At 32.5% G+C, this 24528-nt stretch overlaps 1 protein-coding gene across 1 annotated transcript; it reads right to left on the minus strand.

The window, feature by feature from the left end:
• On the minus strand, positions 1–20373 carry LOC129231827 (hemocyanin C chain-like). The gene is made up of 9 exons (XM_054866207.1): positions 20140–20373; positions 12649–12869; positions 9600–9808; positions 7789–8185; positions 6822–6950; positions 3484–3618; positions 3100–3286; positions 1787–2010; positions 1–467 (listed from the first exon to the last, which is right to left on the minus strand). The coding sequence occupies exons 1-9, from the start codon at positions 20342–20344 to the stop codon at positions 276–278; spliced, it is 1899 nt and encodes a 632-aa protein (XP_054722182.1). The 5' UTR covers positions 20345–20373; the 3' UTR covers positions 1–275.
• Between the last annotated feature and the right edge of the window lie 4155 nt (positions 20374–24528).

The following is a 24528-nucleotide window of genomic DNA, read 5'->3' on the forward strand; positions in this document are numbered from 1 at the left end:
TTGAAGAATAAAAATTAGCTTTAATTAAACTATAAAATACACAATAGTTTTCACTGCATGACGTTGGAGATTGCATGATTTAATGAAAACGCAAGAGATATTTACAAAACTGCAATGATTTCGTGAAAATGCAAGGTGTTTACAGAAACTGCTCACGAAATGCTGATCAAAAGTTCTTTATTTATTGTGCCTGTTTTTCATGTTCTGGATTGGTTTTGGTGATAAATTGAAAATCGTATAGTTATTGTGTTTCGATTTTTCTTTAGTTATACAATTTAGGTGGAAGCATGGTGGATTACTACTTCAGTATTTGACATATTGGACAATAACCAGTCACTGATGAAGTCGCCTTTGATGGTTCTATCAAATGGGAAACCCATTGCTTTTCTGTCTGGGTACAAATCGTCTTTTACACCACAATAGCTCACAGCATCTGTGCAGATGAGTTTATCGGTAAGTTGGCCAACCTGTAAAACACAAAATTGTAATTAGTGTTTTTTTTTTAATAGTTTTTCCTACGGTACAATGAATCAGTAAAGATCATCGATTATGTGGCATGCTCTATCTAATAACTGCATGTACTTTCAATTCATTTTCATAATTAGAAATAAATGGTTGGCTAACATATAAGCAGAAAGACAGTCTGGAAGTTAATTCCAGATTTGGTAATTTATATTGTAATGTTCCCTTAAAGGAAGAAAAGTGAACTAATGCAGTAAGGTAATTTACCGTATTCCATTAATTCATTATTTTATAATATTTTCAACAGTACACAGAGTTCTTCTACCATTAAAAAATAAATAAATAAATAAATAAATAAATAAAAAAATAAAATAAAAAATAAAAATAAATAAATAAATAAATCCAGAGCGATTAAAGCCATGAGAGCGGGATAGAAAGATGGGTTAAAAAAAAATTTTTTTTTGTATGTTTTTTCCCCGTAATTTCCTTGTGATTGAATTTTTAAAATGTATTTAATATTGTATTAATCTTCTAGAAGTAAAAATAGTTAGCTGCTTATGTTTTTCACTTAACACTTGAGCCACCTTTCGAACACGACTACGCTCCACAATGCTACGTTTTTGAAATTGTATAATAAAAATAGTTGAATTACATCTTACAAAAGACAAAAAATAAATAAATAAATAAATAAATATATGTTGCGTTACAGATTTGTAAGAAGTTCGAAGTTCAACATAAAGAAATTCAGCTAAATTCACTTAAATACAAAATTATGAAAAATCATCAAAGCTTATAGTAGGCGAGAGAGCCAGCCCGTGATGCTAAATAGGGCGACTCGAGCGTAGTGGGGACTTATTAAATTTTGTAGTTTAGATTAGAAGATGAATAAAAGGTTACATAATGTTTCCCTTTGAGTAGTGGGTAAAGCGTCGACAGATTTTCAAAAAAAAAAAAAAAAAAAAAAAAAAAAGAAAAGAAAAGACATTTACATGGAAGTACTTGAGCATTCCAGATATTGATAGCTTAGATGCCCCAGCATATCTCTTATTCCAAAGATTATGCTCATCCCCTATTTGCTTGATGAATCAGAAAACGGGGAAAAAAATAGTCTGATGGGCTGTTTACTAGTCTGATGATTGTCTTAGATGCACAATCTTACACAAAGGGCTTACATTTGGCGGAGGTACTCCACAGTATGCAAGGTATCCCCCCTGTGTTCATCTGACGCTCTCGAAGTAAATCCCAAACTACCCATTGGGCTTCCCTACTATTATACTATTAAATATGGATACCCTAGGTTTTACTATAATGAAGAAAAACTCACCAAATCTTTCAAGTGATCTGTAACCATCACAAAGAGATGGAACTTCATTCCTTTATCATTTCCTTTTGGAATAAGGAGGTGGTCTGGCCACCCACAACTGCAATATTCAGAAGTATGCTCATTTGCTCCTTCACCAGACAACAGTTGGCTGAATTTGCGCTCCGATGAAACGGTAACACTTGAACTCTTTGATGCACGAGTTATATTATTAACTCCAGGTTGCACTACGTATAGAAAAACATAATTATATTTATGTTTAGCTTCAACTTATTAAATACATTAATACTAGATTTAAGCGAGTTTATTGCTTTAACATTAGTTATAAGCTTGTTTATTCATAAATAAATAAAATTAATTAAAACAAGGAGATCTTCGCAAATGAATTAAATTATTACCGTAAAATGGGGTGTAACGGAACAGAGGTGTGAATCGGAACAAAACGTTCCTATCAAACAAAGTAATCGAAATAATTCCCCTGGTAAATAAAACTGGAGTATGAGGAAGACATTTTGTGGAATGGCAAATAACCTCACGTTTTCATCCCGTGCAAAACTCTGTATGTAAGTACAGAATTTTCTTATGCAAAATAATAATATTTTATTATTAGACACAGGCTTACGTATCAGTATGCCGTATTAGAATTTGGGTAGTTTTCAAATTGAGTCATAAAAAATTAATAATTACTTACGACGTCATGGATATAAGATTTACAGGGTGAATCGGAACACACTGTATCTATTATTGGCAGAAATTGTGCACATTAGACTTAGCCCATTATTTTCCAGGAGCGTTTCGGAATCGTTTTCACAGTGTATAAGTTTTATTCTGTGTGCATATGAACTAATTCAACTTTTTTTCTTTTTTCTAAAACTTCATTTTAGCAAAAAAAAAAAAAAAAAAAAAAAAAAAAAAAGATAACGCTTTTTGTCAATGAGCGGCCTGTTTCAGTTAAAACACATTAGTATGAGAAATTTTAAAAAATTACGTTCGCAGAAAAATAAAGAAAAAAAATTCAAACGAATTATTTCTTATTTTTTCTTAACTGAATTCGTCGCTCTTAAACTTCTCATTTTATTAAACTGAATTAAATTCTAGCCACAGTTTAGCGACAGATTTATGCAAGCAAATTTTCTCATGTTGGAAAGTCCGGTTAACTGTCTAGTGAACCACTTTTGAATTCTTTACAACATTGGCGTTCTTAAAATAATAAGATTAATCTTAAAAAACTTATTCCAAATGAAGCCTTAATGCATTTTATAAGAAAAGAATCTACTTCTTTGATGCTTAAAATTGAGTACAAAAATGATGCTTACAAACAAGATGGAATCTGTCCAGCTCGATCATTAGGCGACGCAGTTCGTCGATTCTAATGACATTTCCCAATTCATCATGGACCGGAGCAAGGAAGATTCGACAGGTACCATGTTTAGTTTTACTGGTATTATTTTGAATTTTGATATCGTAGCTGAAGGGCTCGTGGTCCAGATGTTGGTAACGTACCTGTAACAGATGATGTATTACATTACATATATCTATATGTATATATAGATATATGTAACTCTATATATACATATAGATAGATATATGTGTATATAACATACTTTCTCTCTTATGTATATACATAAAGAGAGAAAGAGGATTAATGGGATGGTGGAAATATTTTGTTTTTATAAAAAGGATGTTATCTCTGAAATTACCTTTACAGCTCCTTTTCTTCCAAAGGTGAAAGCATTCGATAAGTCCAAAGTGTCCTCTTCAAAAGTTGTTGTTAAGACATTGTTTTGATGAGCAACCACTGTAACAGATTCGATCTCGACACCATTGAATCCAAGCTAGAAAAAGTAAAGTGTTATCCGACAATAAGGAGTACAACTACACATTATACTTAGGTTTTTTTTTTTTTTGAAATCAACTCACTGAAAGGAAAAAAAAAATAATAATAAAAATTGAAATTTAGTGGTTAGTAGTTTTGCCGGCATATTTACTATCTGATTATTCACGTTTTTCAGTATCAATCCTCATATATATAATAGCCAATGATCGAGTAACATTCCTGACGTCATCAACAATGAAACTTCCGCAACGGCATGATAATTTAATAGTATGTTTTGGTAATGTTTGACATGCATGGAAGTGCTTTATTGTGACAAGGCTGAACTGAATCCGGTAACTTAACTGTTTTACTGGTAAGACTGTCATTTCAGGGCAATGAAGAAACAAAAAAGTGGTCAACAATGAACGCTATCTACTGGAGTTTAGGGTTAATGCACTGGAATTAGGGTTAAAATTTCAACTATCAAAATATCACCAAACAGGCAATGGCTTCGTTCAAATGTAGAAGCAATTTTCACCCCTCATATCTTGACGGGCGATTTTCTAGTCTTTATATAATCCGGAACAGATAATTCTACTTTTCTACCTAAAACCACCACATTTATCACCACTTTATCTGAGAAGAGCATGAAGGAGTGGCGTGGCTTGGTGAAAATTTGGTAGGAGGGTCAAACTTCGCAGTTTTTGCAAATACATTGTTAAAACTGCAGGTTGCATTTGGCATTTTGTTTCAGGGTGAAACGGTGTAGCTCCAGAGGTACCTCTTTTAGGGTACCAGAAGGAACCAAATGTCACCTTTAAGGGTACTGTTGGGGTGCCATAAGGAGACAAATGAAACTCTTAAAAGGTGCCGATGGTGCTACAACGTTTCACCCTAAAAGGTGCCAAATGCAACCTGTAGTTTTAACAGTGTACTTCATTCCTTGTCCTTGTTATAAGTTATTTATCGTTGTATTGCTCCTTAACGTTTTATCCTTTTCTATAGCTCATTTTTGATGTTTTTGTATGAATATTTTTTTTAATGCTTGGGTGGAAAATTATTGTTGTGGTTCGAAATCAAACGATTCAGAGTTTTCTGGTTTTCCCTAGTCCACATGATGTTGGACAAATGTCATGAAAAGTGCTGCAAAAGTCATTGTATTTTGTGCTCAAATAATGAGGAGAAAATGCAATGAATACGGATATGGAAATAAAGAAGGAATTTAAGAGAAGAGAGAGAGAGAGTTTTTGTTGTTTCATTTGTCTTTTGAATGAAATACACCTTAAACCACGAGTTAAAATTGTTTTATACTTAAATTAGAAAAAAATATGAACAAGCCAAACCAAGTTTTATAGTTTACGAGTTACAGCTGTATGAAACCTTTCGATATTTTCATTCAACCTTTTCAATTTATCAAATTAAGAAACGAAAAATGTTGCGCCTTGTTCTTTTTTTTTCAATACTTTCATTTCGTAAATGGGTCTTATAATTTGCTTTATCTGTTATTAAACCCTATTCCAAATTTTGTGTCTCTATTATCTACCATTTCAGCTCAAAAATGTTAATTTTATATGATGTATTATTGTTTTTTGATACTTTCACAGATCATACATAATAATCGATTAGTAGTTATGAATATGTTGTTATGTTACGTCTGCTCCAAGCATTTATATCTACAGTTCGCTTCGAATACTATAGAAAAAAATAATAATAAAAGGGGGGGGGGAGTGAGAGTTGATTAGGAATACATTTTTTAAAATTAAACGTTTTTATTGCAATTAGCATATCATTTCATTATTATTTGATGAATGGTGAAATATTTCTTTACTCAACTATTAAGATAGTTAAAGGTTTATTAGACGTTAGTTGAATTTTGGAGTATGTGTGGACTAAAGCTTGGCCACGGAGAGATGGTGCATGAACTCGAAGCGGAAACGGACCACTTCATTTTGTACTAGGCGGAATTTGCGAGAACGCGAGACTTGACTGCTTACACGCTCTTTCCGATTCTACCTACGACAAAATGAAGTGGTTCGTTTTTGCTTCCAGTTCACCCGGACGCAGAGAATCAACAAAAACAATTCTACTAAAACAAGATTGGTACATGGAGAACTTCTTCAATAGGGTGTTTCATAAAGCAAGACGAATGTTCGATGAACCACCATTCGACTGTAGAAGGCATAGATAGAATCCTAAAAGGCCAAAAAGTTTCAGACAAAATTATGAGAGGTGTCACCTTTGTATTTGGCGGTGACTTTCACCAAACTCTTCTTTTGGTGCCCTAGAGGAATGCGTGCAGATATACTTCAAGCCTGATTAAAGTCGTCTCCTTTTAGTACCCCTTTACAATCTATGTATCTTAAAAACAATTATAAGAGCCGGTTTGGGGGATAGTGGTAAGCATTACTAGAGTGTTTTATTACAAGTAAGTAACGGGAAAATACCTGGAAAAATACATCTTATCAAAATAGGTGACCTGGGAAATTTTCTCTACATGATTTGATCTTCAATGTTTATCCTGAAACCAAGTCTCTTTGTCAAGAAAATTACACGTGGATGTGCGAGAGGGTTATAGTTTTATCCAACAACATTGTGCATCATCCACATGAATTCCTTAATTCCCTTGACTATTCAGGACTCATACTTTTAAAATTAAAGGCGATACTGCAATAATTTCATTGCGCAATTTTAATTTGCCTAATCTATGCAGTGTAATTAGTTCCCAATTAAATTCACTACGGAATAATATGATTTAGAGTATTGTTCTTACAGCATCAGAAATATATTAGTTGGCTCGTATTCCTTGCATCCCCATGGTCCCTGCATATTTCCTTTTCCAATTTAAGTGAGTACAATTTCCAATGAAAATTTCTCATACTATCACCATCATCAAATCTGCAACTGCACGATGCGTAGTACAAAGTTACATACGGGAAGATTCTATTGTTCAGTGGGAATTATATGTTGGTTTCTCTTGATCAGGAAATGAAGTAAATCAATTTGTATCAAACCTTATAAAAAAATTAAGAAAATGTTGCTTACAATTAAATTTTAAATTAAAAGTACCTGCATAATATTGGTTTAAGATAGATAGTTTTTAAACCGAACAAGGTCGGGACGAGCCGCTATTTACTTTATAAAACTACTTAAATGTGAATTCTTGAACATTTATAATATGCTACTGCTAGTCATTTGTCACAAAATCAGGTCGAACATTCTTACCTCGTCCTTAGAATAAGGTTCAAGTTTCTTTTTGTATTCATTGAACATGTCATCAATGAATCTGTGCCATCTGTAAAAAATAGGATCCCGAAGGGAAGTTGTTGCGTCGTCCATAACTCCTGGGTTGTTCTGAAAATGATAATAATAGTAATAATAATAATTTTTTTAAGGAAAGAGTACAAAAACTTAATAAAAATTATCTTTTTATTAATTAAAATAGAATATTTATTCATAAAACAATGTTTATTTTTTGATTTGAGGAAAAGTATCTTTTTATCAATTAAAACGGTACATTTGAACATAAAACATTACTCATTTTTTGTTCTAAGTTAAATCCGCAAAATTGAATTTAATTTAATATAAGATCTATTTTTTGCGTTTAAAGCATTATTTATTTTTTGTTTCAAGTGAAATCAGTAAAACTGAATTTAGTTTAACATAAGATCCATTTTTTGCGTTTAATTGCATAGTGAAATAGCAAGGTGTGCCGTGTCAATAAGTTATTTCCGAATCGAATGTAGTTGGTTATTCCGAAAGTCTCTTCTGGCACTATCGTTGAGAAATTTTACATGGCATAAAAACTATTACAGCAAATGTTGTCAGCAATTCACAATTTAAATAATTGAATGAAAGTCATCATGCAATGTTTGGAAAAAAAAAAAAAATCACAGCGTGGGGTTATTTTTGTTGCTTCAGGAAAAAGTGTAAATCTGGGCATCCCCTTCCCAAGTGACTACTATGAGATCTGCTGAATGGCGCCACTTGTTAATTTAATACTGGACAGAATCATTGAAATCATTTTCCAGTAGTTTGAATGCAGCATGAGTTATTTATGTGATTTGGTATGTTCTGGAGCGCAAAATTTTGAAAGTTAACGGATCTTCAGTTTTACTTTCATGTTTTTATGGTAAGTTCAAAATACTTTCTCAACGCTATCCTTTAGAAAGTTTTTAACCATAAGTTTTACCTGATACCTGCCGTCAGGATCCAGCACATTAGCCATCAACACATGTCCCCAGTTGTGTAGACTTCCATAGAATTCAGGATTTTTAGATTCATGACTGGACTCGATGATGTCTCCTAAAATGTCAATGCCATGTGTCTCATCCAGAATAGTTTCTCTACCATCTGCATCTGTTACATAACCCAAATTGATAGCGTCCAAGATTCTTTCCCTCATTCGTTCCAGATCTTGAACACCAATACCATCAATATCATGCAATCTCATGCCTTCTGGACGAGATGCATATGTCAGTCCGTTAACAATGGAACTCAAGTGAGCAGAGTAACCTTCTAGTGGTTCATGGAAGTTGTGGAAAGGAATCATGCGGGGCAGTCCATTGGAAAGTCTTTCACAATCATATCTGAAATGAGTCAAGACTTAATATGGCGTTATAAATCATTACTCTTGCATCAAAGCGCACTATGACATAAGTCGACAGTGGCCGCTGATGTAAACGCTTTTTTTCTCTGCAAATTTACAAGAAAATGAAAACATTAGGTATGCTAGCTGATCAAATGAAATAATCTTAAGTGAGTTCAATCTCATTCATAAGTAGGAGCCGAAAATCATTTTTTGACTGAAAATTAACATCTTATCTCATTAGCATAGGATTAGATGCAAGCATTCTCTCCTCAAGTTTTAACAAAATAAAGTTATATATGTTTTAGCTGATTTCCACACTAGGTTTATTTGCTGTTGTCCATAAACTTTATAGTATTAGTAGTGTTCACCTCGAACAAGGAGCAAGATTATAACTTTTATTCAATAATTTCTTAGCATTTATCGTGAAGCTGTAGGATTAGCATACACCACGGGAGAAGTGGTAGGTTATTCCCCTGCCGAAGATTGAGTCCAAGTCGGCAGGGCGACAGTGACTGTGATTACTTGAACCCACAGAACTGGTATAAATTTGCAAAAACAAAATACGCGTCATGCTTTCAAAATGTTTTGCTCGAAATTGCGGCACTAGGAGTTGAACAGTTTCACTAAAATTCAGCACGCTGTAAAACAATTTCATTCACAGGTCTTTCATCCTGCCATCCTAATCCCCGTTGGTTAATTTACTATGTTATTATATTATTTCCGCAATTGTGATTTTTTTTTAACACAAAATCATCCGTTGCATGATACATTCAAAAAAAAAAAAAAAAATCAGTCGGTGCTCTTTTTTTTTAGTAATATCTATTTCCATGGATCTATTTTAATGTTTTTAGGTTGGAAATCTGTCATTAATATGAGAAGTGACATAAGATAACTAATTATACTACAAGGAATGAAAATTACCCCCTCCAACCAAGACCATTCCAGTCGATTCTGATGCAAACTGACCTCCTGAATCCAAATATGATCCAGTTTTCCGAACACGGTCTTTCCCCGGCCCCCAAGTTTTTCGCTTTTCAATAACACTTGGCAACAATTTTTGTCCTTTGGTGCTCAGAGTTTAAGAACTGAATTTAGCTATATTTGGGGCGATGAATCGAAGTATGAAATTAGTTTTGCCCTGTTATATCTCCTTTTTTTCTTTAGATTAGTGCTACTGTTATACCCAAAATGAGCAGTTTTCACTCCATTTTGAGCACTTTCTGGTTCTGGCATATTTGTCTTATTGTCAGTCTGCAGTAGAGTTACTCCAGAAAAGAAAAAAAAAAAAAATCACTAGATGAAGTAAGCATCTGATAAGTTTAGTAACAACTATAAAGGAGTTAGACTGTAGATGTAAGTTAAATTATTCTATTAAAAAAAACTAGTAAAAAAATAATAATTACATTACTTACCGAGCACACATTTGCTGGTGCATGTAGAAGAAAATTTCTCCCTTACGATCTTTTGTTTTTCCAGTTACTGCTGCATTCCATGTACTAGGGTAAACTAAATGCCAGTGCCAATGATGGGCATTTATTCCAATGTCTTCCCTGTAGTATGCCAAGTTATATTCAGGATCTAAGATGTTTCCTGTTGTTTCTACGTCGATAATGATTTCGTCCTGGAAAATTATTGTAGATTAGAATTATAAGAACTGCGAAAGTTTTAAGTTCCGTTAAATTGGTCTAATTGTATGCAGACCCTCAAAGTAAATCTGATATTCTGAGTTTAATGCTCTGAAATATAGCGAGCTAGATTACAAGTATAGTTTAGGAACCCTATCAAGGTTAATTAGTGAACTTTTAATAAGATATAACTCTTTATTATGTAATTTGCTATATTGCGTACATAATCTGTTTTAATATCGTTTTTATAAAATAAAATAGAAGCTCAAAAATAAAATATAAAGTTTATGCATCCGTCATTACTTACCCTGCTATGAATTCAAATAAATTCATGAATTCTTTTATACTCTTTTTGGTGCTTTGATTTACACCGTATATTTCTCTGGCAAATATTCTGTCAAAAAAAGTTAAAAAAAAAAAAAAAACTTGATTTCTGTATAACTTTTACTATTTATTGCTTGTTAGTTAGTTGCTGTTAATGACTATCAGCATTCTCTTCATCAGTTCTTTTTTTGAATGGGAAAAATTGAAAACTTTTCCTTAATAAAGGTTAGCAAATACAGCAGTAGTGTACCTAATATGGGTGACATCCGGGGCGGTAATTTGTGGTGACCTACCCCACCCCCCCGGGGAATTTTTTTTAAATTTGTAGTTTTAAAAATACATTTTAGCTTTATGTTCTTCAAAAACTTGCGATTTCACTTTGAGTATCTCCCCCCTCCCACAGACAGGTGACACCAGGGGCAGACCGCCGCCCCCCCCGTAACGACGCCGCTGCATACAGTGTATTGATTCATTGTTTCTGTTGTATGTAAGAGAGATTTTTTTTTTTGACGTTCATTTCACGCTGTTGCACATTTGCAATAAATACTTTAATTTCCCAGTTGATAACTTACGACGCGTAAAGGCGAGGTGCAAAGTCAGGAGCTGTAAGGGATACAGATTTCAAATGTGATGTTTGGACTGCACTTTTGCCTGATTAAGACTGGACAGTAAGTCGGGTTCAAGGCTATTAGTGTGGATAATAAAAGTGTTCTTTCAAAAACTCATAGCAGTCTGAGTAATTTATCTGTTTTTAACTGCCTATAACAAATTATTTCCAAAGTTCAGCTCAAAATGTTAACGTTTGGAGGTTCGACATCAAAACCAATATTTATGCTCAATAAAAAAATGAAAATAAGAACATTCAAATCAAATTCAAAAATAAAATACTTTGAGTCAATTTCAAAAAAAAAAAAAAAAATGTTTATTTGTTGTACTCCTCAACTAATAAAAAAACCCCCCAAAATTACAAAGCAAATTATACCCAAGATTTCAAAGAACTTAAAATTTCAATTTACTCCACTTAAATTAAAGCCCAAAAGAGCTTTTTGACTTGGAGTTGTTAAACTAAAAAATTAAAAAAAAAAAAAAAAAAAAAAAACACTGCCCAAATGAGTCAACACATTCACATATTAAAAAAGGGTATTGGCCAAAAACTTTTGGGCTAGAATTAGCGTCATATGTTTTGATTAATTAATTAATTTTTTTTTGAAATCTTTAAATTGATATAAAACATGAATATACAATAATTGCAAAACTTTTATATTTTTTTTACAAGAGTACGGAACACAATCAACCCTTCTGTATTTCCTGTTTTCTTTTCAGTTAGTACTAAAAGAATTAAATGTCTACTTATGTGCAAATCTCATTTTCATATAGGATTCTATAAAATCATTTTTTTTCTATCAAAAAATCCATAAAAGTTCTAAACCTGTCTTCCGTGTAAACAAAGTAGTTTTGATATCAAAAGTTAATATCTATTCTATACTAATAATGTAAAGCTGAATGTTTATTTGTTTGAACGCGCTATTTTCAGGAATTACTGGTTCAAATTGAAAAATGCTTTTTGTGTTGAATAGTGCAGTTATTGAGGAAGGCTATAGGCTATATAACATCACGATATGACTAATAAAAGTGGAGCTGCAATAAACTGAAATTAAATCAATAATAATCATGATGCATTTTTCGTTGCATCAATAGCTCGAACTTATGTTGCCCGAATAGCTCAGTCGGTAAACCGCTGGGCCAGCAACCTTAAGTTCTCGGGTTTGAACAGGGCTGCGGGCAGGAAGATTTTCAGCATTTATTACCCGACTCATTTAGAAATAAATTAATTTATAAATCAAGGGCTTTCAATAAATTTTTATTGAAATTTTTTTCTCGATTTTCTTATTTAACGGAAAACATTTATACTGATTAATATGATGGTTACGATCATCATTGCGATCATAACAAAGTGTTAAATTAACGTTGTGGTATCGAAGAACTGGCTGAAAGTTGGCTTAAGATAGTAGAACATGATGACCTGTACTTACAATCTAAAGTTTCTAAAGTTAACAATGTATTACTAAAAAATTAAATAAGTAATTTATAGCAACTTTTGACTCACCCGTAGATACAAATTTTTAATATTAGTTCAAAAGATTCACTTTGGATTCATTAAACCATGGCAGCAGTATTTGTGAAAACTTACATTTTTCCCTTAATGAGTTAAATTTTATAATTGTTGCACTAGTGTAGTAATTTAAATGAAAAGACGAGTAGAGATATTATTCGAAGCAAGAAACAATGACAAAAACTTCAGAATTGATATTTTTATATTTTAAGCTGTAAACTTTAAGCAAACTTTTTAAGGACAATGTACCAAGAACAATTTTGCAATCGATAACAACATAATGTTTGTTTTTGCGCACTATCCTCCGCAAAAATGTATTCACACAATAGCAAAACATATCGATAACTTAGCATGGGTACAAAAGAGATGGAAAGAAAATGCTTAATTTCTCAAACTTACATCTTTGTCAGGGTGGCTATAGGCTACTTTTCTAGCTTTGTAGATAGTTTCAACGGGAATGAACTTGTCGGGGAAGATTTCTTGCACCGGTGGCAAGGAAACTCCTTTGCAATCACTGCGATGCAAGATAGCCACGGACACTGCGTACACATAGAGACCTTCATTGACGAAATCACGTACTTGATGGCACAAATCAACAAACTCATCGAAGGTTTCAGCACCTAGAAATTGAATTTTCATTAATGATACATTTAAATAGACTTAGACATAATAGACATAATAGACACAATAGACTTATTTCATCTGCTTTCAACATTAGAAGTGCGCTGTAGGGATGTTAGAAATTTGAACATGAAACCCTTCAGAGACCATAGATGAAACTCTGTATACCATGCTTTTCAGTGGCTGTTCCAAAAAGGAAAAACGTGAAATTCTTCAAAATCTATGTAACTGCAATACATGGCAACATACCGACAGTATGGTTATGACATGCACAGACTGCAGTTTCGTCCTTACTGCAGATTCATCAGTCTGTAATAATCGATAAAAGAGCTGAAGGCAGATGTCCTCTTATTATAGCTGAGATTACCTTCAAACTCGTGGCTAAATTTAATTTAGCACCCAAGCGATAATTCGCAGGCAATAGTACCAAGCAACCATGTTTGACGATAATCTCAGTTACAATGAAAAAAACATCCGTCTCCAACTCGGTTATTGACTATTGCAGACTGATGAATCCATATGTAGGACGAAACTGCAGTCTGTGGGTGTCAAAGCTGAGCTCTCGGAAAATTGCAAGTTGTTCTGCCTTAATTACGGCTTAAGGGTGGTAACTTACTGCTTACTAAGTTATGCACAATTTAACCGGTTGCGTTTGCAGTTCTCTACATCTTCTCCCAAGTAGTGTTTGAGCTTAAATAGTTATTTTATTTACGATTTTCATAATTTTAAGGCACGGAACAAAGAAAATTTTCATAGCAGTTGCTTAATTTGGAAGTTTGATATTATATCTGTTTATATTTAAGATAGTGAATGGTATTTTCTTGCAAACCTTAAACTACACAAAAAGATAGTCCGCAAAACAGGTTAAAATATAAATTTCTTGAAAACTCTAGCAGTTAAATCATCACATTTTGTTATACCAGCGTGCTTCTGCATGAACTATGGCATTGCAACATAATGCATTTTTTTTTGGAAATCATTTGTAAAGGCGGAATAGTTTTAGGGTTTTCCATGAAGTGTTTTTTCTTGAATTACATTTGCTTATCTAGAAGATGAAAGCAATAAATTAGAAGTAAGAATTAACAGCTACATTCCAAACTGTCTTTTACCTCTTATAAGTAGGTGAGTATGAATGACATTTAAAGGATCTAACTTAAAGTATCTGTCCATGAACGAGCAGACCTGATACTGCGATAATTGATCAAAAAAGAATGCAGTGATTATATTTTGTGATTTTAAATCAAGTTGAGTTATGTATGTTATAAACATATGTAACTCATTCGATACAAAATTAATTGCACTTAAATTATTATGTGTATTATTTTGCGAAAAAAAATGTTTCATGAAGAAAATTTTACAAGCAATTGCCGCCCGCTCGGACTTGGGGTCAGAGGAGGCTGACTGCGATGGGGAGGTCCCGGGTTCGAATCCCGGCTCTGGCATGGATGTACTTTCTCTCTCCTGTTCTTGTTCTTCCTTTGTGTGAATATGTTGTTGTGTTGTGAATGGTTGCCTACCCTATAAACGGGGCCTTATGGCATGTGCGTACTGTGGAAGTCTGACTTCACACCAAATTACGGTACAGTTGGAAAAGGGAAGCCTTGTATTTCAAATGTGTTACTTTAAATTTTATAAAGTAAGTTAAAATCGAAATACTAATACGTGGTAGGTATTTTATGTCTGGAAAAAAAATCACAAATTTCTTTTCAGTCATCTAAAACAAATTAAAAATTCCTTATTCATGACAAAATACTGTAGTTTAAGTATTCAACGAAAACGTTTATTTGCAAGAACAATCCCATTTAAAACCCATTTTCACTGTGTAACATTTCAAGTTTTTTAATTTTCAATATTAAATGCTGTTAATGAAGCAATAACAATCTGATACTTTAACTAACAGACTAAAGATTATTTTCTATCAAGTTTCTTAAAATTGAATCGTAGTAAACTTTTTAGGAAAATAACAGCGTTCGCCGATTGATTTAAGATGTATTATGATAGATATTTTGATAGATATCTATCATAATAATTATAGGTTGAAGTATGTTGATATCGGATCGAAAAATTTACGTAATATATTAAAAGTTTAAACCTCTTGAGTGCTATCTGAAAGTATACCATTGGCCCACTTCGGTATTAATAAAAATGAAAAAAAAAAAAAAAAAAGTTAGACCAATAGTAAGTATAAAACAAACAAATATTGAAGTACTTGAAATAATGAACAATTTTCAAAATTTAATTTACAAAAATCAAACGTCAACCATACCAATGGAACAAATAGTATTAATGTACAAAGGATATAATCGGGTAGAAATAAAAAAAAAAACTAAAATAAATAACAAAAACTTGTTTACTTATTTACATGCAATTAAAGAAATACCATAAATAATAAATAAAAAAATCTTTAATTTTTGATTTAAGCTCGATATAAGGTAGGTTTGACCCACAGAGATTAAAAGTTAAAAAAATGATGCTGCAATAATTACATCTTTGATGAGGTGCTATAACAAGATACGTACCAGCAGTTATTGAATCTAAGGAAATACCATAAATCGGGAAATAAATTTAATTTGAGTCATTAGAGATTATGATTTCTAGAAATACCACAGTCAAATTTAATTTTCAAAGCAACGCTTTCTGTGCCTCTACTGATCATTCGATGAGGGAATTTAATGACATCTGCTTTCAGCACTGCTACATCTTCTTTTTCAGGACAAACAAAACGGAAGTTACATGCAACATATCTTCTAAGAAAATTTATTGAAAATTCATCTCATTCACATTTAGGGATTCACGAATAAAACGTAAGAAAGTTTAGTTAGTTAAACATTTTGTAAAAAATCTCCATTTTCAATGATACAACATTTATTTGGATGTCTTTGAAAATAATTACCCACATCACTTGAGATGTGAAATTATTTTGGTTCAGATTCATTATCTGAAGACAAATCTAATTTCGTTCTTTTGTTTGTTTCTTGGTCGTTTTCTTAATATTTTGAGAATCTCTTTATTTTTTTCGTATATTGTGAATCTTTTAGATATTAAGATATTAACTTTGGCAGGGGTATCTAATAATAATTGGTTTTGTACGTTTTTCCCCACATTTGCTTTTTTTATGCCCTTATTTTATTGAGTTTCATAGTATAAAATTAAAGTTACTGCGTAATTAAAAGTACAACAGAATAAAGTCTAGCTATTAATTGAGGAAAGCAGATATGAGTTGAGTATCTTAACAAGTTTGCTAATAAATGAGAAAAACAAGTTTCAGTTCAGAAAAATGCCTTAACACGTAGTGCTTCAAATGAATATCGAGGGACTAATTGCAGGTTAAGAACAAAAAACTCCTTTCATTTGAATTAAAAATATTTCTTTTAAAAACTAATTAAATGTTTTATGCAGTTTACAAATTGTTGCAACATCAAATGAAGCTAAATGGAGAAGTTTTATCCGTGTCAGACCTCCCAGAATTGTATGTGGGTCAAAATTCTTCATTAACCATTTCTGCCAAAAAAAAGTTAAAAGTAACATCAATATGAAAATGGAAAGCAAAGAAGTATGCAGTCTTTTAATATATCAATCTGAGTACACAAATACTACAGTTTGCTTTTGTGTACGTTAATTGCGAATAGCAGAGGAGAGATGAATTTGCCAAAAAAGAATCTTTTTTTGCCAGAAAAATACATTCTATATGATTGCTCTTAGATTTTACTTCAAAATGGCTAGAAAATGGAAATAACTTTTGATTCTACTTGATACCCTACTGCTACCATATGACACTCATCAGTTATATAAATGTTTAAATATGAACAATAGAGGGTGGGTCAAACCTCTTCTATGGTCACACCTCCTTAGTTTCCCCAACGTGTACATTTTTGTTTAAATTTTTATCTCTTTTCCTTTTATCTGACATAAAATTAAAACAAAAGCATACACTACAACAGCAAATAGTTTTAGCTGCTATGTTGTTGTTTTCAAATTTTATTTTGTAAAATAGAACATGACACTCATCAATGTCAATGCATAACTTTATTCTGTGTATGTTATGATTTCTAAACATTAAAAGCATTCCGATTAAAGAGTTCTTAAAAATAAAGCATGCGTGGTATATATATTGATATTTATTACAAGCATATCTGAACTAGTTAAATAAGGTTTAACTAATAGTTATGTTATCTAATGCTTATGATTTATAAGAGTATACACTCATATGAATATAATTTTATCGCTATTTTGGGGAGCGCATTTATAGTCTACAGAACTCGAGACAGATATCAACTATTTCATTAGCGTCTAACATTTTGATGTTTTAGGTAAATATCGCGAAATCTTTACCATCACTGAAAATGATGATGAATGCAAATAAAATTGGTAGTGTGATATTAATACTATAATGACATAATGGTATAAAGTTGATAGGGCAGCTGAGCCAATTGTGAAAATATGAGAAAGGTTGAGTTTTTCGAGGGAAAAAAATAACGCTCCAATATTATTCTCAAACAAGTTCTGCATAATGCTTTTAAAAACGACGATATCGCACATGAAATTGCATGAGAATAAAAGATTTGACTATGTTTTCTTCATTCTTTTCAGGGAAACACATGATTGTTTATTTAGAAAGTTTAAATTGTGTTCAGAAACACATGAATATTGTTTAGACTTTAGACCGTACATTTACCTTTTTTTTTTGTCTTAAAGACCGTGAAAATTGTAACTGCATTAACTGGTCTCTTTGCGCAAAATACTTGTCTAAATATTACATCGTCAATAGGCGCGAATAAAGGATTAAAATAGGAAGACCTGTTTCAAGGATTACCGTCCTCTTCGTCAGTGTATAGCAAAGAAAAATTTCTTTGATAGGCGCTTACGAAGAGGGGCGATTGCCTTTGGAACAGATCTGCCTATTTTAATCCCCCCCCCCCGTTTTTTGCGCTTATTGATGTTGTACTAATGTACCTATTTTAATACCTTAAACATTATTATTATTTTTGTTGCTGAATGTATCATGATGTTATACTTTAGCACAGACTAACACATATTATGGTTTATATAAATCATTTTTGGTACAGAGCCTAAGTTACATAATTCTAATCAAACTATTTTCATATTCAGTTTTAAGGAATGAAAATATGGAAAAAAGAAAAGAAAAAAGAACGAGAAGGAATTACACTAGTTGATAAGCAACAACAAAAAAAAAAAAGATCAAAAATTGTATTTGTCAGATATTGCTAAGTAGCATAAATGACTCAAATCAAGGAATTTTAATATTTTCGGCTCATTATTAGGGGTTAAGTCTCCCATAACTTTTCACGGAGCTGTGTTACTTTAATAAATAGCGTACAAGATGTATGCAGTACATAAATTATTGAATACGAGATAAATTTATAAAAAAATAAATTAGTTTGGCTTTTATTTACATGAATAATTCTGCACCTACTAAATACGTCTGGATATGCATAAGATGTAACTTATTTATCTACACTACTCTTGTACCGTACTTGAAAATAAAATAAAAAAAATGATTGATGAAAAAACATGTTTACAAGTATTAAATATGTATATTTTCGATCATGTTAGTGAAGAATCTGGCAGAATAAGCCATTATTAATGATTACTTTATTATTTCAGAGGATGAACGCCCACATCTTTTAATATCTCAAATCACGCAGAAAATGCTTAAATTCAAATCAACTCGAAATATGTTTGAAAATGAAGTTATATCAATTAAATACATTTAGATACTAATTTATTTATATGTAACAGTTTTTTACTGCATCTAAAAGTGCAATAATAACGATAATGTCAAAAAATCACGTTTCAAGTATTTTATATGCATGTATATTTTTCTGAAGTTAATGATGAATCTGGATCAACTAGCAATTATTTATGACTACTTTATTAATTGAGGGCATGAATGCCTGCGCCTTTTAACGCCACATATTGTGTAGATTGTAGAATATGCTCAAAATCAAGTCAATCCAAATGATATTTGAAAAGAAAGTTATGTCAGTTAGTTATATTTAGATATGCATAAGATCTAGCTTATTTATCCACAACATTTCTTGTCACCGTATCAGAAAATTATTAATAATAATAATGATAAAAACATGTTTGCAGGCATTTTATATGTATATTTTTCATGAGGTTAATGATGAATCTGGTTCAACATGAGCAATTATTTATGATTACATTTTTATTTGAGGGTACGGAAGAGTACGACTTATAATGTCACAAGTTTGATGACACAAACATGTTTAATGACATGTTTAAAGACATGTTTAATGTCACAAGCCTGATTTGTAAGCATTTTCTAATGTAAAAAATGCTTACAAATCAAGTCAGTACAAAAATTGTTTGAAAAGGAAGTTTTATTAGTCTTTTTCACAAAACTATTTTATGTCACTTTTGAGCGAGAAATCTTAGAGGTTTATAAAAATCATCATTTTTTAAAATTAAATTAATTTTCAGTATTCAGTTTTAGCTTGGTATAACAATCCAAGCAATGCGAGAGAATGCAAATTGAAGTATACAATTTTAAAAATATATTTGAGAAAATTTCTGGATTCATATTTTTATATTTATTTATTCATTAGTTTTTGTTATTATTAATTCATTATTAATGTTAAACTATTATTATTATATTCTTTTTTTTGGATTCGTATTTTTCATATTATCATTATTTCACGTATATATGAGGCGTATAGGATAAAAATCAACTGAATCAAAATTTTGAACTTTTACAGGAGAGATTAAAAAAAAAAAAAAAATCACAGATTGGACCTTTTTTTCCAAAGAAAAAACAATTTTCCACTTGGTTGAGCTGGATGCGCTCCAAATTGCTTTGTAGTGTGATAGTTGTTCAATAAATGTCAAATTACGGAAAAAAGACACTTTTGAAAATCGGTACTAAACGCCGGATATAATGAAATGAATTTTGATTTAAAAAAAAAAAAAAAAAAAAAAAAAAAAAAATTCCTTCATTAATTTCAAAAACACACAGATTTTATACTTTAGACAGCAGATGCCCCCTCCTGTTTTTTGATTTAAATTTTTGATTTCATTAAATTTTAAAACTGAACTTTGCACAAAATATGTTGAATCAATTAAAATATTACAACGTCAATGTGCACAAAAAAAAAACACAGACTAGTTTCAAGGGTAAGCGCCCCCTTCATCAATTTTTGAAGGGGGAGGGGCGTAAGGATCAGCATAAAGGGGGGCTAAGCAGAAAAAATAAGTTTAAAAACTTTTCTAATCACATTTCCGACTTACCCAGGAGAACTTCGAGAAGCGTATTGGCTTCTTCCAGATGGCTTGGTCTGAAAGTAGAGAAGATTTTTCCTCTTCCTAAGATACCCAGACCGGCTAGTTTGGGATTTCTTTGCACACTCAGACCAAATTTTGTCTTGGTGGGAAGAGTGCAGTACTCAAACAAGGGCAGTACCCGCATCTGTTTCTCCGCTGCGTCCGAAGCCATCTTGACCCTCCTGGTGGCGTTAGATCAACCCTGCCGGATGTGCGATCGCCTCTCTTTATATATCCAAAGCTAGCGAAGTTCGTCGAAATGTTTGCCTTGATAACCCTATTTTAATCTAGATACATCCGCCAACATACTCATTCGGTGGAAAAAGTTGGATTTTTTTTTTTCTTGCAATCCAAGAGTGTTGATGAGTTTAAGCAACCCCGGAGGACTCAACATCTTCTGCCTTTGAAAAAAAAAATTTTTTTTCTTGTCAAAGTAAAGATTTAATCTGCATTCGATATACTCATAGCTACACATTGATAAATCAGTGTCCAGCGGCGCCCCGAACTTACATTTTTGGGGGGACGCAAATTCTCAATTTGCCGAATAATGAAAACTTTGTCGAATGGAGCTCCAAATTTCGCCGAATGATGGTAATTTCGCCGATCGAAACTCCAAATTGCGTCGAATCGTCAGACAAAATTTACCGAATAAGGTATTTTTTGGAAGATCACAGTGACCTCCCGGTGACTTCCCATCGAGGCTGTTTGACCGTCGCACAACATGTTTGACGGTTATTACGTTTTGCACTCTTTTAAAAATCAGACCCCGACCTACAAGTTTTGCCCCCCCCCCCTGCAAAAATCAGTAGAGCCCTCACATCAAAAAATCAAATCAGCATTCATCTTTTATTTTGAATAATTTTAGATTTGTTTTAATGTTTTTTTTTCTCAAATATGGATATTTGCTTGACTTAAAGATGTTTTCATTAGCCTTTTCATTAGCCTTATGGAGAAGTTTGTGAGTTGTTTCAAATCCAATTTTTGTGACTTTCCCTCCGTTTACTTTCGCATTTTGTATGGAATGTTATTTGTTTTGTTCATTAACATGTTTAGAGCAATTCAAAATTGCTCCCTTAAATTGAGTTTATGTGATTTCAATCTTTTCATCCTTGTCATATTGTCGGAAGATAAGAAAGGTTTTTTTTTTTTTCCTCTCGTGCCTGAATGGTAAAACTGTTTCGCTAATATATTCTTGAATAGCCTTATAAGACGCAGGATTTTTCACAAATACACAATTTTAACTTCCGCTTGCAATTTTTTTTTTTTTGCAATTATTCCTGCTCAAAGTTGATTTTATCACGAATTATTTGCACAGAAAATGTCATTTACTTCTTAATTATAACAACTTATTATGCGTAGGATGTGCTAAAGTTTAAGTCCAAAATTTAATAACAAGATTGCTATAAATGATCATTATAAGCAAATAAAATGGAGATTTTTTGTTTGATATTTATTGAATTAAAAAAAAAAAAAGGTTGCAACTTCTCAAATATTCAAGCGTAATTTTTATTTTTCAATTTGGTGAGGAAACAATGCTTAACTTTCATAAGGCATTTTTAATGACAAAACCAGGAGCCCCCCAAGGAGCAAGGGCACACGCCCCCTCCCACAAATGCTGGGAAGATCCCTCAAAAGCGAGACTCTCCGAAATAGGGGAAAAATACTCCTGAAAACACTTTCCTAAAAATTTGAATGACGCAGTCTGCGTCATGACCCCCCTCGTTGTTGTTGGATCCCTGATAAGATGCTTTTATCATCAAAACAATGTTTCAACGAGAATTGAAACATTTTTTAAACTTCTAGCTATTATGTGAGCTTTTAGTTCAGCAGATGGCGCCACAGATGATAATTGACGGTGTCTTCGGAGAATTTTTCCACAACTTTTATATAATTACTCCTGCAATGTAAGTTAAAAAAAAAAAAAAGATTAACTTTGAGAGCTTTTCTTCTGAAAGGAAAAACAAAGTATCAATGAAAAGCGTTTCAAAAAGCAATCTGATTTTCAAAATGCAGTATAACTCCAATTATCCGAACTCCAACTATCCGAATCGATGATTATCGGAATTTCAGGAAAAATTATTATAAGTCGAAAACGTGCTATGATTCTCGAAATAGGGATTGTGTCAACGCACACCCTCCCTCCGCGAAGTTAGTCAAGCAGCTTTCTTTAACCCTTTGACCGAGGTATTCAGGTATTCAGCAAGCAATGACTTTTATTTACAGTACATACTGTTCTAATGTACAGCACTTGTAAAGTAATACGCTTAGCATTGAAAATGTTGCCATTCTAGTTGTTTAATAAAAAGTTCTTTTCCTTTAAAAATTGCTCTTCTTTTCTCAAATTTTTGACATATAGTAGCATTTTCGACACATAAAATGGACCCCCTTTTTCAGTAATATCCAATCATCCAAATTTTTGATTATTTTAATTGGGTTCGGTTCCGATCGATTCAGATAATTGGAGTTCTATTGTAATTGGATCTCAGACCTATATAATTTTGGATTGTGCGTGGAAAATCAATGAGCTTCGTTGAACATTTGAGAAAACGTACTTTTCATAATGTTGTAGAACATAATAAAAACACATTACTAATAAGTAATTATGTTTCTATATATCTGTAGCCGTCAGCAGAAAATGTTAAAAATCGGAGTCTTGAAAGTTTTGAAAACGATTTCATAAAAATGAAAAGTTTCTCTCTTTCCTCAGTTAAACTCGCCGTTCAAAAGTATAGGCTAACAAAGAGACGTAAAAAACTTGTCCAGAATTTTTTCTTGAGTACATTTATTGCATCGATTACGTTATATACTATATCGGAAAAGCGCAGTAACTCGTGGGCGGAGTAAGACTTTTGCGGTGACAGCCTTATTAGTAACATGGGTCCCTGTAAGGCTAACACTGGGTAAGGATTACTTCCCGCAGATTTGAAGATTAAAAAAGAAAAGATAAACAATAAAACGGCTCCCTCAAACTAAAAAGAATTGAAAAATTATTTCATATCAATGTTATTTTTGTCAACAACCTATTAAACCACGTTTCATAACTGAAAAAACATTACCAAACATTCCATGTTTACTTCCATGGAAAGGAGAAAGATCAATCGTCACATTCGAAGCAACTGATAATTTGTTTTTTTTCCTGTTTCTTGTCTCTCCTGCGCACAGCTCGTGCACATTTCTGTACTTCAGAGCCAGAAGGACGTAAGTCACACTATGATAATTTTACAGGAGAGAGGAAAAACTTTTTTCAGGCACATGCAAAGAATGGGGCACGCGCTCTTTTAACTCTGGTAAAAAATTGAAAAGGATTTTTTTTTAAAGAATGACATTCACATAGCTCGATGCGGAATAGGCTTCTACATGCAACGCACTCTAATAAACCGAAAATCGCAATTTTTGGACTTACGGCCGTCTGTTTCTGAGGTACAGATTTATGCAGCACAGGATCATAACCTCTACCCAAAAATTCCGTCTCATATTATAAGGGCAACGGAGTGCTTCTACTTTTCTATGTTATCAAATCACAAAAAAAATGACGGTACACATCGACATTTCTCTTTTTGAATTCATCAACTACATAAATTAGGCTTCAAGAACAATGAACATCTTTTGTTATACTAGTAAACTACAGTGAACCACGTAGAAGCAAAACCTACCTTAAAATAAGATATAAGATAGTTTTGATATCTCTCTTCTATAATAACTTTTGCTACACTGTTGCTTGGTAATTGACAACTGCTTGATGAAGTCAACGAAATAGCGAATTTTTGTTATGCTACATCAAAAATTGGAGGATAGTTTTATTGGTCTACATAATTCGGCACACCCACCTTACATATGAGACAGTGAGAAGCAAAGGGATGTAAGTGGACAGTTTCAAGTTTTGAGTAAAACGCGTATAAAGATTACGTCCTAGGTAGGCTTTCATTGATTTTTTTTCTAAATCATGCTGTACAACATCCCCTACCAGGGCTACTAGTACCATCTCTTGCCCCAAGACAGAGGAGGGGCTCACCTACCATTTGTACTGGTTATCTCCAAATTTTTAATTTTGCCACTTGCATCCCTTTGCTTCTCACTACCTCATATATGGATAGCATGGACACTTCGCGGCACCCTTTGCTTCTTCCTACGTCACCCCAGAATACCGCAGCACCCATTTTGGGAACCCATGGATTGTAACGTTTATACGCTTCCACGCACCAACTATGCAAACTAGTTTTGCGCAAGTCTTGTGAGAAGAAAGAGTATTAAATTTAGATTCTACATCAATGATTATTACATTAACTCAAATTTTTGAGATGGCCACTATTGTTGGCGGTGAGCGATGTGTTTTTACACGTTCTTTCTTTCTAAGAT

This window comes from Uloborus diversus, chromosome 10 (genome assembly GCF_026930045.1).
Source record: "Uloborus diversus isolate 005 chromosome 10, Udiv.v.3.1, whole genome shotgun sequence".
In the NCBI taxonomy this organism is placed as follows: Eukaryota; Metazoa; Arthropoda; class Arachnida; order Araneae; family Uloboridae; genus Uloborus; species Uloborus diversus.